At 39.6% G+C, this 12,421-nt stretch overlaps 1 protein-coding gene across 5 annotated transcripts in view; it reads left to right on the top strand.

Annotated features, from left to right (window-relative positions):
* Nucleotides 1-12,421, top strand: part of CHEK2 (checkpoint kinase 2) — a 48,569-nt gene that overhangs the window by 16,051 nt on the left and 20,097 nt on the right. For 3 of the 5 annotated variants that reach the window (XM_030336086.1, XM_030336083.2, XM_032595383.1), the window contains 3 exons: nt 4,969-5,093; nt 5,213-5,360; nt 8,492-8,582. In XM_030336086.1, the coding sequence (XP_030191946.1) occupies nt 4,969-5,093; nt 5,213-5,360; nt 8,492-8,582 (364 nt within the window). Of the gene's footprint in view, nt 1-771; nt 1,083-4,968; nt 5,094-5,212; nt 5,361-8,491; nt 8,583-12,421 lie in introns of those variants that run through there. The other 2 variants (XM_030336089.2, XM_032595382.1) reach the window with 2 other exon arrangements.

Below are 12,421 nucleotides of genomic sequence, written 5' to 3'. Positions count from 1 at the left end.
CAGAGAGAGAGGGAGAGAATCCAAGCACGCTCTGCTTGGCGTTGAGCCCAACACAGGGCTCAATCTTCTGACTGTGAGATCATGACCTGAGCTGAAACCAAGAATTGGATGCTCAACTGACTGAGCCACCCAGGAGCCGCAGTTTCATTGATTTTCTTAATTATCTTTGTATTTTCTATTTATTTCTGCTCTGAATTTTTTTTTTTTTTTTTTTTTTTTGAGAGAGGAAGAGTACGCAAATGGGGAAAGGGCAAATGGGGAAGGGGCAGAGGGAGAGAATCTTAAGCAGGTTCCAAGCTCAGCATAGAGCCTCTTGCAGGGCTCAGTCTCATGACTGTGAGATCATGACCTGAGCTGAAATGAGTTAGATGCTTAACCTACTGAGCCACCCAGGCGCCCCTCTGCTCTGATTTTTATTTTTTTCCCTCTGCTTGTTTTAGATTTTGCTTGCTTCTCTTTTTCAACGTCTTAAGGAATGTTAGGTTATTGACATAAAATCTTTATTTTGTAACTTAGACATTAACAACTGTAAATTTCCCTAAGAAATGTTTAAGCTGCATCCCATAAGTTTTGGTATGTTGTTTTCTCATTTCATTCATTTCAAAGTATTTCTTAATTTTCCTTAATGATTTTTTTTCTTTGTCCCTTTGGTTTTTTTAGTTAATTCTGCTTAAATGGGAATTTACTAAATTTCTTTGTGTTTTTGAGCTCTAATTTCATTACATTGTTATTAGAGAACATACTTTGTGTGATTTCTGTTCTTTTATGTTCATGGAGTAGGTTTCTCGCTCTAGCTTATGTTCTATCTTGGAGAATATTTTTCATAAGCATTTGAGAAGAATGTACGTTTTCTTTTTGTTGGGTGAAGTGTTGGGACTATTTTATTTAAAGTTCAAAATAATCTAATGAGAGAATATTTTTATTCTTACCTCCATTTTACAGAAGAGCAAACTGAGGCTCTAAGCCTCACTTGATTGATTAACTTGTCTACAGTCATATAGCCCAGAGTTGGTAGAGGCAGGATTTGATCCTACAACTTTTCAACTTTAAACCCATGTCCTTAACCTGCCATTGAGAAAGAAGTAAGTATGCTGTAAGAAACGTGATGAAAGTTAGCAACCAAAGGGGAGTGTGGAGCCCAAGGGAGGCTTGTTCCTGTTTGAAATGAGCATGAGAGAAACTGGTAGAGGAAGAGATTAAAAATACTTGAGTAGGAAGAAAATAAGGGTGAGAGTGTAGCTTAAGGGCTGAAGCTGGGAAAGAGTGAGGGGTGCTGTAGTCAGAAAGACATGGGTTCAGGTCCTAACTCTGTCACCATCTAGCTGTGTGACCTCAGGCAAGTGATGCTACCTCTCTGAGCCTCACCATCCTCATCTGTAAAATGGGGCGGCGGGGGGGGGGATGTTAAAGCAAAGGTGAAGATGATAGGCCAAAGGTCAGAGCTGAATGGGGATCAAAGGGAGAGATGGGTTAACTTATCCCAGATGATTTTAATTTTTTTGTCTGTGATATAGGATCCTTTGAGAGGGAGGACAGTGAATTCGAACTTCAGAGAGGTCTAGAATCCCTAAAAGAAAATTGCTTACCTAAATTTTCTTTTTCTTTCTTTCATTCTTTTTTTTTTAACTTACCTAATTTTCAGTTCACTTGCCAAAACCAGTGTATCTGTTGCTCTCTCTACACACCTTCTCACCTGCACCCCTTCCCTACTGCGAAGATGGACCCATCCTTCCCTGGATTCATACCTCTCATTGCCTTTCTGAGAACTTCTGGTCCCCTTGCCTCCTCCCTTGTTCTCCCTGCCCTCCTCCACACTTCTGCCTGGGGGCTCTCCTGATCAGCAAAGGTCAGAACAGATCCTTTTGTAGGGGCCCACTTCTTACAGTCTCTGTCCACCATCCTTGGACTGTTAGTGTCCTGATGAATTCTCCATGCCCTTCCTTGTCCCAGCTGGTGCAGAAGTTCTGCATTTCTAGTAGAAATACCATGGTTCATTTATTCCTTCCCCTATTAACAGATACTTAGGTTGTTTCCAGTTTTTGTTCCTGTAAGCAAGACTCCTTGAACATCCTTGTGGTTGTCTCCTTAGTCAATTGGCAGATGTGTCTGTGGGGTAGAGACTGAGTTGAATTGCTGGGTCTTTGAGTCGGCATGGCTTTACTTTGTAATGGATGATGCCATATTGCTAAGTGCCTGTATATTCTTATTTTCCTTTTATTTTTAGATTAATTATAATTCACAACACATTGCTTGCAACTGGCATTTAATACTCAGCATTGTATCTTAGATATCCTTATCTCAGAATGTAAAGATTCTCATTCCTTTTTATAGATGTAAGTTTTTTTGAAGTTATCCCTTACTAATGGAGATTTAAGATGTTTGTAATCTTTTGCTGTAAGAATAATGCTATAGTGAATAACTTTTTAGTTTTGTCCTTATATCCTTTCATAATACATATGCCTCTATCCATAGGATAAATTCCTAGAAGTGGGATTTCTGGGCCAGTTATGTGTGTCTATGTAATTTTTAAAAATTGACGTGTGGGGTGCCTGGGTGGCTCGGTAGGGTAAGTGTCCGAGTCTTGATTTCAGCTCAGGTTATGATCTCACGGTTCGTAAGTATGTGTGCTCTCTCTCTCTCTCTCTCAAAATAAATAAACCTAAAAAATAAAAACCTCACAGTGAAATGCACATGACGTAAAATTAACCACTTTATTGTTCTTTCTTTTTTTTTCTGAGTCTCTTTATTTAATTAATCTCTGCACCCAGTGTGGGGCTCAAACTCATGATCCTACAATCAAGAATTGCATGCTCTTCTGACTGAGCCAGCCAGGGGCCCCAGATTAACCATTTTAAAGTGAACAGTTCAGTGCCATCACAACCTTTGTCTAGTTCTGAAACACTTCTGTTACTCCAAAATAAAACCCTGCACCTGTTAAGCAGTCACTTCCCTTTTGTCTCTCCTCCTGCCCCTGGCAACCAGTAATCTGTATTTCATTTCTATGGATTAAAGTATTCTGGATATTTCATATAAATGTAATCATACAACTCATGGTTTTTTTGTGTCTGGCTTCTTCTAATGTTTTCAAGGTTTATACATGTCGTGGCATGTATGGGTTGTAGCATTTATTTTTTATGGCTGAATAATATTCCATGATAGGGGCACCTGGTTAACTCAGTCAGTAGAGCATGAGACTCTTGATCTCAGGGTCATGAGTTCAAGCTCCACATCAGGTGTGGAGCCTACTTAAAAAAAATGCATATATATATCTACATATATATATTCCATTATATGTAAGTGCCACAATTGTTTAAAAACATTTTTTTTAATGTTTAATTTCTTTTGAGAGACAGAGACAGAGAGACAGAGGAGTGAGTAGGGGAGGGGCAGAGAGAGACACACACACACACACAGAGTCCCAAGCAGGCTCCAAGCTGTTAGTGCAGAGCCTGACGCAGGGCCCGAACTCATGACCCGTGAGATCATGACCTGAGCCAAAATCAAGAGTCGGACACTTAACCAGTTGAGCTACCCAGGCACCCTGAAATATGAAATTGTAATGTATTAAATTAAAATTAAAATTTAAAATGTCTTTTTTTTAAATGTGTACATGTTTATGCATTTTTTAAAATTCATTTTTAAAAAATATTTTATTTTTAAGTAGTCTCTACACCTAACGTGGTGCTCGAACTCACAATCCCAAGATCAAAAGTTGCATGCTCTGTGGGGTGCCTCTGTGGTTTAGTCGGTTAAGCATCCAACTTCAGCTCAGGTCATGATCTCACGGTTCATGAGTTTGAGCCCCTTGTCGGGCTCTGTGCTGACAGCTTGGAGCTTGGAGCCTGCTTCGGATTCTGTGTCTCCCTCTCTCTCTGTCCCTACTCTGCTTGCGCTCCGTCTCTTGCTCTCTCAAAAAGTAAACATTAAAAAAGGAAAAAAAAAGAGTTGCGTGTTCTACCAGGTTCCCCTGGTTTTTAAATTAAAAAAAATTTTTTTTTTACCTCGGCCATTTTTTCGTATGTTTGAGCCATTTGTATTTCTGTCTCTTGTAAATTGTCTCTTCATATCCTTTACCCATTTTTTACTGGATTGTTTGTTTTTATTTGTAGGAACTTGACATATATTAGGGAAATTAGTACTTTGTGATATGAGGTGCTAACATTTTGCCTGGTCTGTCTTTATCAACATTTACTTGCCTACTATATTCATTGCCCTTGGTGCTGGAACTAAAACACAGGAGACCCAAGGCAAACTCCTGGAGTTTGTTCTAAAAGGGGTGTGTGGGGAGACAATATATAAATAATCAAGATAACTTCCAATTATGGTCCATACTTAGAGGGAGACAAAACGGGATGTCATGATAATGGGTGACGAGGTAGGGGTCTGCTAATACAGAAAGCTGAGTGGAAGATGACAGTTTGAGTCTAGACACAAAGCAAGATGACTATGCAAGTAGCTGTGTTTGAACAGAGAATGCAAAGGCCACAAGGTGGGGGTTGAACCCGACATGGGGCAATGGAAGCCACCAGAGGGACTAAGTAGAGTGATCAAGGGGAGCGGTGCAAGGTGAGGCTGGGAGGGAAGCAGGGGCTGGATCCTGAGCATCTAGCCTGCCATGGGGAGGAGTGCACATTTTATAGTAAGTAAGATGGGAAGCCTCAGGAGGGTCATGAGAAGGAAGTTAATTCGATTTTAAGTGTTTTCTGAAATCATTAATAATTGCTTGAGAACTTTTAATGACGGCTTGTTATTTCATAGGTATGTATAAGTCACGATTTATTGAACTCATTGGAAAATTGTTCTTTTCCTCCTCCCTCATTTTTATTCCTATATCGTTTTGATAAAGGTATCTGTAAGCTTGATTGCTTTCTTAGGTTATTTTCCTCTAATTACATTTTACAAGCAGTTTTTAAAGGTGTTTGATGCATGAAATTCGACAGCACTCCGGTGTATACTTTTGTGTTACAGAGTGTGTTAATGACAGCTACTGGTTTGGGAGAGATAGGAGCTGCGAATACTGCTTTGATGAGCCACTGCTGAAAAGAACGGATAAATACCGGACTTACAGCAAGAAACACTTTCGGATTTTCAGAGTAGGTGACAGAAATCCATATGTTTGGGAAAATTGGTAATCTAGTCCTTCACCGTGAGATATCTTAGCACTGTCACTCCCCACTGTTAAAACTTTGAAATAAAATGTTCTCTGTTTTAGGAAATGGGTCCCAAAAACTCTTACATCGCATACATAGAAGATCACAGTGGGAATGGAACCTTTGTAAATAGAGAGCTTGTAGGGAAAGGAAGACGCCTTCCTTTGAGTAACAATTCTGAAATTGCACTTTCAGTGTGGAGTAATAAAGGTAACATTACTATCTTCTGGTTACTGAATCTTTTTTTCCTCTCCTGTAAAGGGAAGATCGACCTTATGCCCTTTGCCGAGTATGGTTTAGTTACGTAAAGTAATACGGTTAGTATTCAGGATTCAACTCAGTCCTGGGTGCATCCTTAAATTAGGAAAGATTTCTATCAAGATTGAATTTCTAAAGTTTAACTGCTGTGATAGGTTTTATTTAAGGCTATATGCTGTCAATGGGATGATATTGCTTAAGATGTTTCATTGTTCATTGATTGATCCAGTTTGTACCACATCAGTCTTAGATGTCAGTGAGTTGTTGTTTTAGACCATTAATTCTTCTCCCTCCCTCCCTCTTTCCTTCTTCCCTTCCTTTCTCATTCTTCCCTTTCGTTCCTTCCATTCATTAATTGCACATATATTTATTGAAGTTTGTTTATATGCCAGGCATTAGGTTTTTTCTGTAAGAATCTCAGTTTAAACCTTCTTCCTTCTTGGGGCACCTGGGTGGCTCAGTCAGTTGAGTGTCAACTTTTCATTTTGTCTGAGATCATTGTCTCACAGTTCATGAGATTGAGCCCCATGGGATTCTCTCTCTCCCTTTCTGCCCCTCCCCTTTGTGCACACATGTGCGCTCTCTCTCTCTCTCTCTCTCTCAAAATAAATAAATAAACATTAAAAAAAAAAACCCAAACTGTCTATTTTCTTAGATACCACTTGGTTATTGTCTGAGAGTTTTGATGTTTATTGTCATCATCACGCAGCATTTTATAAGCAGCCGTTCCTAAAACTACTAATATCACATCTAAAATGAACAGCTGTCATTCAGCACAGAAGGAATTAAAGCAACCTAAAGAGTTACATGTAATCTCACAGTGATTTTAAATCCTTGGACAAAAGGAATACTTTTGTTTCTTTGATTAAAAACAAACAAACCTGCAGAATTTCACAAAACTATCTGAGGGTTGAATGAATGGGAAGGGAGTGTGTGTGGGTAATAACTTAAAAATAATAGATCTCCACGGGGTGCCTGGGTGGCTCAGTGGTTAAATGTCCTACTTTGACTCGGGTCATGATCTCCTGGTTTGTGCGTTCAAGCCCCACTCTGGGATCTGTGCTGACAGTGTGGAGAGCCTGCTTGGGATTCTCTCTCCCTCTCTCTCTGCCTCTCCCCCACTCGTGTGTGTGTGTGCTCTCTCCCTCTCTCAAAATAAATAAACTTAAAAAAAAACTAGATGCTCACAAACGCTGTCCCACAGATCCTGGTCTAGTAGGTCCAGGGATTTAAAAAATCTTGCTTAGGGGCGCCTGGGTGGCTCAGTCGGTTAAGCGTCCGACTTCGGCTCAGGTCACGATCTCACTGTCCGTGAGTTCGAGCCCCGCGTCGGGCTCTGTGCTGACTGCTCGGAGCCTGGAGCCTGTTTCGGATTCTGTGTCTCCCTCTCTCTTTGACCCTCCCCCGTTCATGCTCTGTCTCTCTCTGTCTCAAAAATAAATAAATGTTAAAAAAAAAATTAAAAAATCTTGCTTAGGTGATTCTTAGGCAGTCAGTCTTCAGCCTGGCATCTGGGAATGATGGCCACGCTGGGCATCCTAAAATGCATTTTATGACAGTTTTCCCTATTTCTGACTATTTTGTTTTCAATCTGATAATTATAGTCAGGGCAGCTGCATAGGGTTTTGCTGTTTGAGAACACCTGGTGCAGGCGACATCTGAATGCTGAAATTTGGCCTGTCTCACTTGACCAGCTGTGTGCCACCTTTTCGTAGTTGGTCCATCTACGGGGCAACTGTTCTGTTCTGAACAGATGTGTTATATGGGCTAAAGGTGGCCTTAATTGAAATAGATCAGACTGGCACTCTGCAGATGGCATTCAGTTCATTGACATTTTATTAGGCATTTGTTATTTGTACTTTAATGTCAAAATCTAGATTGCTTTGAAAAAGGTGCACTGCCTGGCCATACTGAGCCTATAATTCCGTAACTGGAGGATTTGCCGTGCTCAGTAGAGCCTTTCTGGTTTAGATGGACAGCATGTATTCCCCATTCAAGTCCTCATTGCTCCATGTTGTCCCACCCTCCACCCAGCCTTCCCTGTGTACATGACCTTGGCTTGTATGGACAACTGAATTTGTAGCTCTTGAAGTAGACCTTGACATCTGTGAGATGTAGCCCTCCAGAGCCCCTCAAATTCCCAGACTCTCAGATGCCACTGGAACATCTAGGTTCATAAATATCCATGAACACAGAGAAACTGTTGGTTTGCTGGAAGGTTTCCTTCACTATGCAAGTGTCTGTCTTGTGCAGACCAGCCTGGAATGAAGCACACTCAGGTGGCTCAGATTTGTGCCAGAGACTAGAACTCTTGGTTACTCCAGGGAGGTCAAAACCTGTTGCCTGAAATCTGAGAAACTCAAGAGTCTTAACACATTTTACTGTTTCAAGATACTGCAGGCAGTTGCAAATTTCCTATTGATTTTGTAGAATTGAAATGTCGATAATTGATTGCAGCCTTGGTTCACGTGGATGGTTAAATTTTTAAATGAGTGGGGTTATTTTTTTTCTTTTTCTGGAATACAACCCAAATAATGGAGAAAAAGGGGATTTGGGGGGAAATGCTATTTATTTAACTTTACAAGCAGGTTCAAGATGGTTTGCACTATAAAATGCCAGACATGTAAAGGTCTATGAATGGCAAAGAGAAATAATACTAGTGTGATGACCTATGGTCTAATTTTTTTGGGATGTTTATATGTCTAGAACATTTTTTTCTATGCTCGAACTGATTGCTTTTTGGTTCTGGGTTTATGCTAATCTGCATGGGTATTTTATATTAGCTGCAGTTGACTAATATTCTGAGACTGAGGAATAAGATTAGCATATATGTATGGATTTCATGCACTAACGTGAGATGATGTTGTGTATTTCTATTGAAGAATGAGATTTGACTGTCATTGTCCATGGGTTTCTCTGGGTTTCATAACAGGGGTTAAACTGGCTAACCAATTCCTTTAGGGTTAGGTGTTAAATGTAATTGAAAACAGTTGTCTTGTATTCCATATGTTTACTAAATTTTAGGACCATTTTATCTTTATCGAATGAATTAATGAGACCTATTTCTGCCCTTTCCCCCTTAGTTTTTGTATTTTTTGACCTGACTGTAGATGATCAGTCAGTTTATCCTAAGGAATTAAGAGAAGAATACATCATGTCAAAAACTCTCGGAAGGTAAATTGTTTTTTTGTTGTTACAGAAATTGCAGTTCATTTTTTTCCTAAACATTTGTCATTGATTAGGTTCTTGTTCCTGGTTTATAACATTTATATTTGTAGGACACCTATTTGTGATAGGCACGTTATTCATTTACTTGACTATCATCAGTTGAAATGAAGAGTTTTCCTTATACATTTTATCTTTGATAGCTCAATAAAGTGGCTTTAAAAAAGTTGGTATTCACAGGGGTGCCTGGCTTTTACTCAGAAGAGCGATTCTTAATCTCAGTTGGAAGAGCATGCGACTCTTGATCTCAGGGTTGTGAGTTCGAGCCCCATGTTGGGTGTAGAGATTACTTAAAAATGAATAAATAATAACATTTAAAAAAAAGTTGTTACTCACATACCATACAATTCACACATGGAAAGTGTACAATTTAGTGATTTTTAATTTTTTTAATGCTTATTATTTTTTATTAAAAATTTTCTTTTTAATATTTATTTTTGAGAGAGAGAGACAGAACATGAGTGGGTGAGGGGCAGAGAGAGAGGGAGACACAGAATCCGAAGCAGGTTCCAGGCTCTGAGCTGTCAGCACAGAGCTCGACGTGGGGCTTGAACCCACGAACAGTGAGATCATGACCTGAGCCGAAGTTGGACGCTTAACTAACTGAGCAACCTAGGCACTCCTACAATTTAGTGATTTTTAACATTCACAGAGTTGTGAAACATTTTCATTACCTTCTAAAAAGAAACATTTACTGCATTTCTGCCTTCTTCAGAATTTGTGACATCTTGGGAACTGAAATGAAACTGACCACTGAATATGACAAAGTTCTCAAAATTTTTGGTTTCAGGACCCCTGGCATTCTTAAAAATTACTGAGGGCACCCAAGAGCTTTTGTGGCTGATATCTGTTGATATTTGCTATATTAGAAATTCAAATGGAGACATTTATAATATTTGTTAATGCATTAAAGAACCCAATTTAGGTTAAGATAACTGTGTTTTAAAATTTTTAAATGTTTATTTTTTTGAGAGAGAGGGAGAGAGACAGAGACCGAGCACGAGTGGGAGAGGGGCAGAGAGCGGGAGACACAGAATCAGAAGCAGGCTGGCTGCAGGCTCTGAGCTGTCAGCACAGAGCCCGACGTGGGACTCGGATTCATGAACTGCGATATCATGCCCTGAGCCAAAGTTGGATGCTTCACTGACTAAGCCACCCAGGTGGCCCCAAATAATGTTTTTAATGCAGAATAATTGTTTAACTAAAGATTAGTGAGAAGAGAGGCGCTGTTTCACATTTTTGCCTATCTCTTTGCTATCTGGCTTACTAGAAAATGGCTAGATCCTGATATTTGCGTCCTTGTTCAGTCTGTTGTCACATGCCACATAGCCTCTGGAAAACGCTGTATCCTCATGAGAGAATGAGGATGAAAAAGGCATATGATGTCTTAGTGTTACTCTGCAAATAGTTTGACTTTGTGGATACATTAAAAGCATCTTGGGGTTCCTTAGTGGTTGCCTAATCCTACTTTGAGAGCCACATCCTTAGGGACACTTTTACCACATTGTACCATGTTCTTCACTCTCCCACCCTTCCCCCTCTCCCAAAGGCCTTTCTCTTTATTGACATTTTTGGAAACATGAAAGTAGAAGTTAATAGAAGGAAATAATCACCCATATATTCTTGCCACACAGAATCAAACACAGTGTACTCTTTGCAGCCATCTGTGGGAGATATTTTAGTTTATGGATATTAAATTCAGTAACTCACTGTATTTTCACAATTGCATTGGTGCTTGGAAGTTTATAGCCAAATTTGTGCGCACCCCTAAGAAATGCATGGGACTCTTATTTTTTCTAAGGGAGGATTCAACACAAATCTTCTATCAGGTGACAGAAACTTAACTCACCTGAGTCAGGTAAAAAAAGAAATTTATTGGCTCTTGTAAGCAGGAGATACATGGGCACAGCTGTTTTCAGGTATGACTGGACCAGGTGGCCTTTAGGGCTTTATGTCACTCTTTGAATTCTGATGCTCTATGTGGCTGTATGTGTGGCTGGATTTAAGGGCTCCTCCAGTGTTGCCAGGGCACTGGCGCCATGTATTGATTTAACTACTACTGGTTGTCTTCCTATAGATTTGTTTTCTCTGTGTCGCAGGAAGAATGGCTTCCAGAAGCCCCACATTCATATCTTCTTCCTGGTAGAAACCACTGCAGGGAGAACTTTTCCCCAACATCAACATTTGATTCCAGGGGAAACGTTGATTGGCTCGATTTTGGTTACATGTCATCCCATAGTACTCTTACAGACTCTCCATTAGAGCTATATTGACTCAGGGAAGATTTCTCAGGCAAAAGGTGACTGTGATCAGAAGGGGAATTGGAAAGTGTTTTGAGCAGATTTTAAACAATAATAGTTAAACGGACCATTTTCTCACACCATATACAAAAATTAACTCAAAAGGAAAAAAACTAAATGTAAGATACAGCTATAAAACTGTAAAAAGAAAACAGAGGTAACTCTTCAGGACCTTAGGTTTGGCATTGGTTTCTTTTCTTTTTTTTTTTTTTTTAATGTTTATTCATTTTTGAGAAAGAGAGAGAGAGAAAGGGAGATACAGACACCGAAGTAGGCTCCAGGTTCTGGGCTGTCAGCACAGAGCCCGATGTGGGGCCCGAAGTCACCAATCGTGAGGTCATGACCTGAGTCGAAGTCGGACGCTTAACTGACTGAGCCACCCAGGTGCCCTGGCAGTAGTTTCTTAATTATGGCACCAGAAGCACAAGCAACAAAAGAAAGAAAAATAGATAATTTAGACTTCATCAAATTTAACAACTTCAGTGCATCAAGACACTATCAAGGGAGTGAAACACAACCCATGGAATGAGAGAAAATATTTGCAGATCATTTATCTGATAAGGATCTAGTATTCAGCAAAAAGAACTCTTATAAGTCAACAACAAAAACAACCCACTTTACAAATGGGCAAAGGATTTAAATAGCCTTCTCCAAAGATCTACAAATGACCAATTTGTACAATGGACAAAGGATTTAAATAGACTTCTCCAAAGATCTACAAATGACCAAAAACCACATAAGAAGATGCTCTGCACCATTTATCATGAGGGAAATGCAAATCAAAACCACAAGGGTTAGTTACTGCTTCACAGCCACTAGGATTACCATCATAAAGAAACAGAAAGTAGCAAGTGTTTGCGAGGATGTAGAGAAATGAGATCCCCTGTATACTACTGGTGGGAATGTAAAATGATGTAGCCACTGTGGAAAATAGTTCCTTGGTTTCTCAACAAGTTAAGCATAGAATTACCCTGTGACCCGTGATTCCCCTTGTAGGTATATAATTCCCGTCTCCCAGTTGACAATAGGTGTTTAAGTAAAAATTTATGCATGAATGTTCACAGCATGTATCCAAAAAGTGGAAACAACCCAAATCTCCATCCACAAATAAACAGGTAAACAAAATGTGATATATCCATACAATGGAATATTATTTAGCCACAAAAAGGAATGAAATATTGACCCATGCTACAGCACGGGCTAACCTTGAAAACATGAGTGAGAGAAGCCAGACACAAAGGGCCACATATTGTGTAATTTCATTGATACGAGATATTCAGAATAGGCAAATCTATTGAGAAAGCAGATTAGTGGTTCCCAGCAGCTGGGAGAAGGATAGAATGGGGGTGGAGTTTCCATTTGATCTCATGAAAAATTCTGCAGCTAGATGGGGGTGATGGTTACACAACATTGTGGATGTACTTAATGCCACTGAATTGTAGATTTTAAAATGATAACAGTGGTAATTTTTATGTATACATACGATAC

Source organism: Lynx canadensis, chromosome D3 (assembly GCF_007474595.2).
Source record: "Lynx canadensis isolate LIC74 chromosome D3, mLynCan4.pri.v2, whole genome shotgun sequence".
Lineage (NCBI taxonomy): Eukaryota > Metazoa > Chordata > Mammalia > Carnivora > Felidae > Lynx > Lynx canadensis.
Note: the sequence above shows the minus strand (reverse complement) of the source record. Positions and strands in the feature narration are given on the sequence as shown.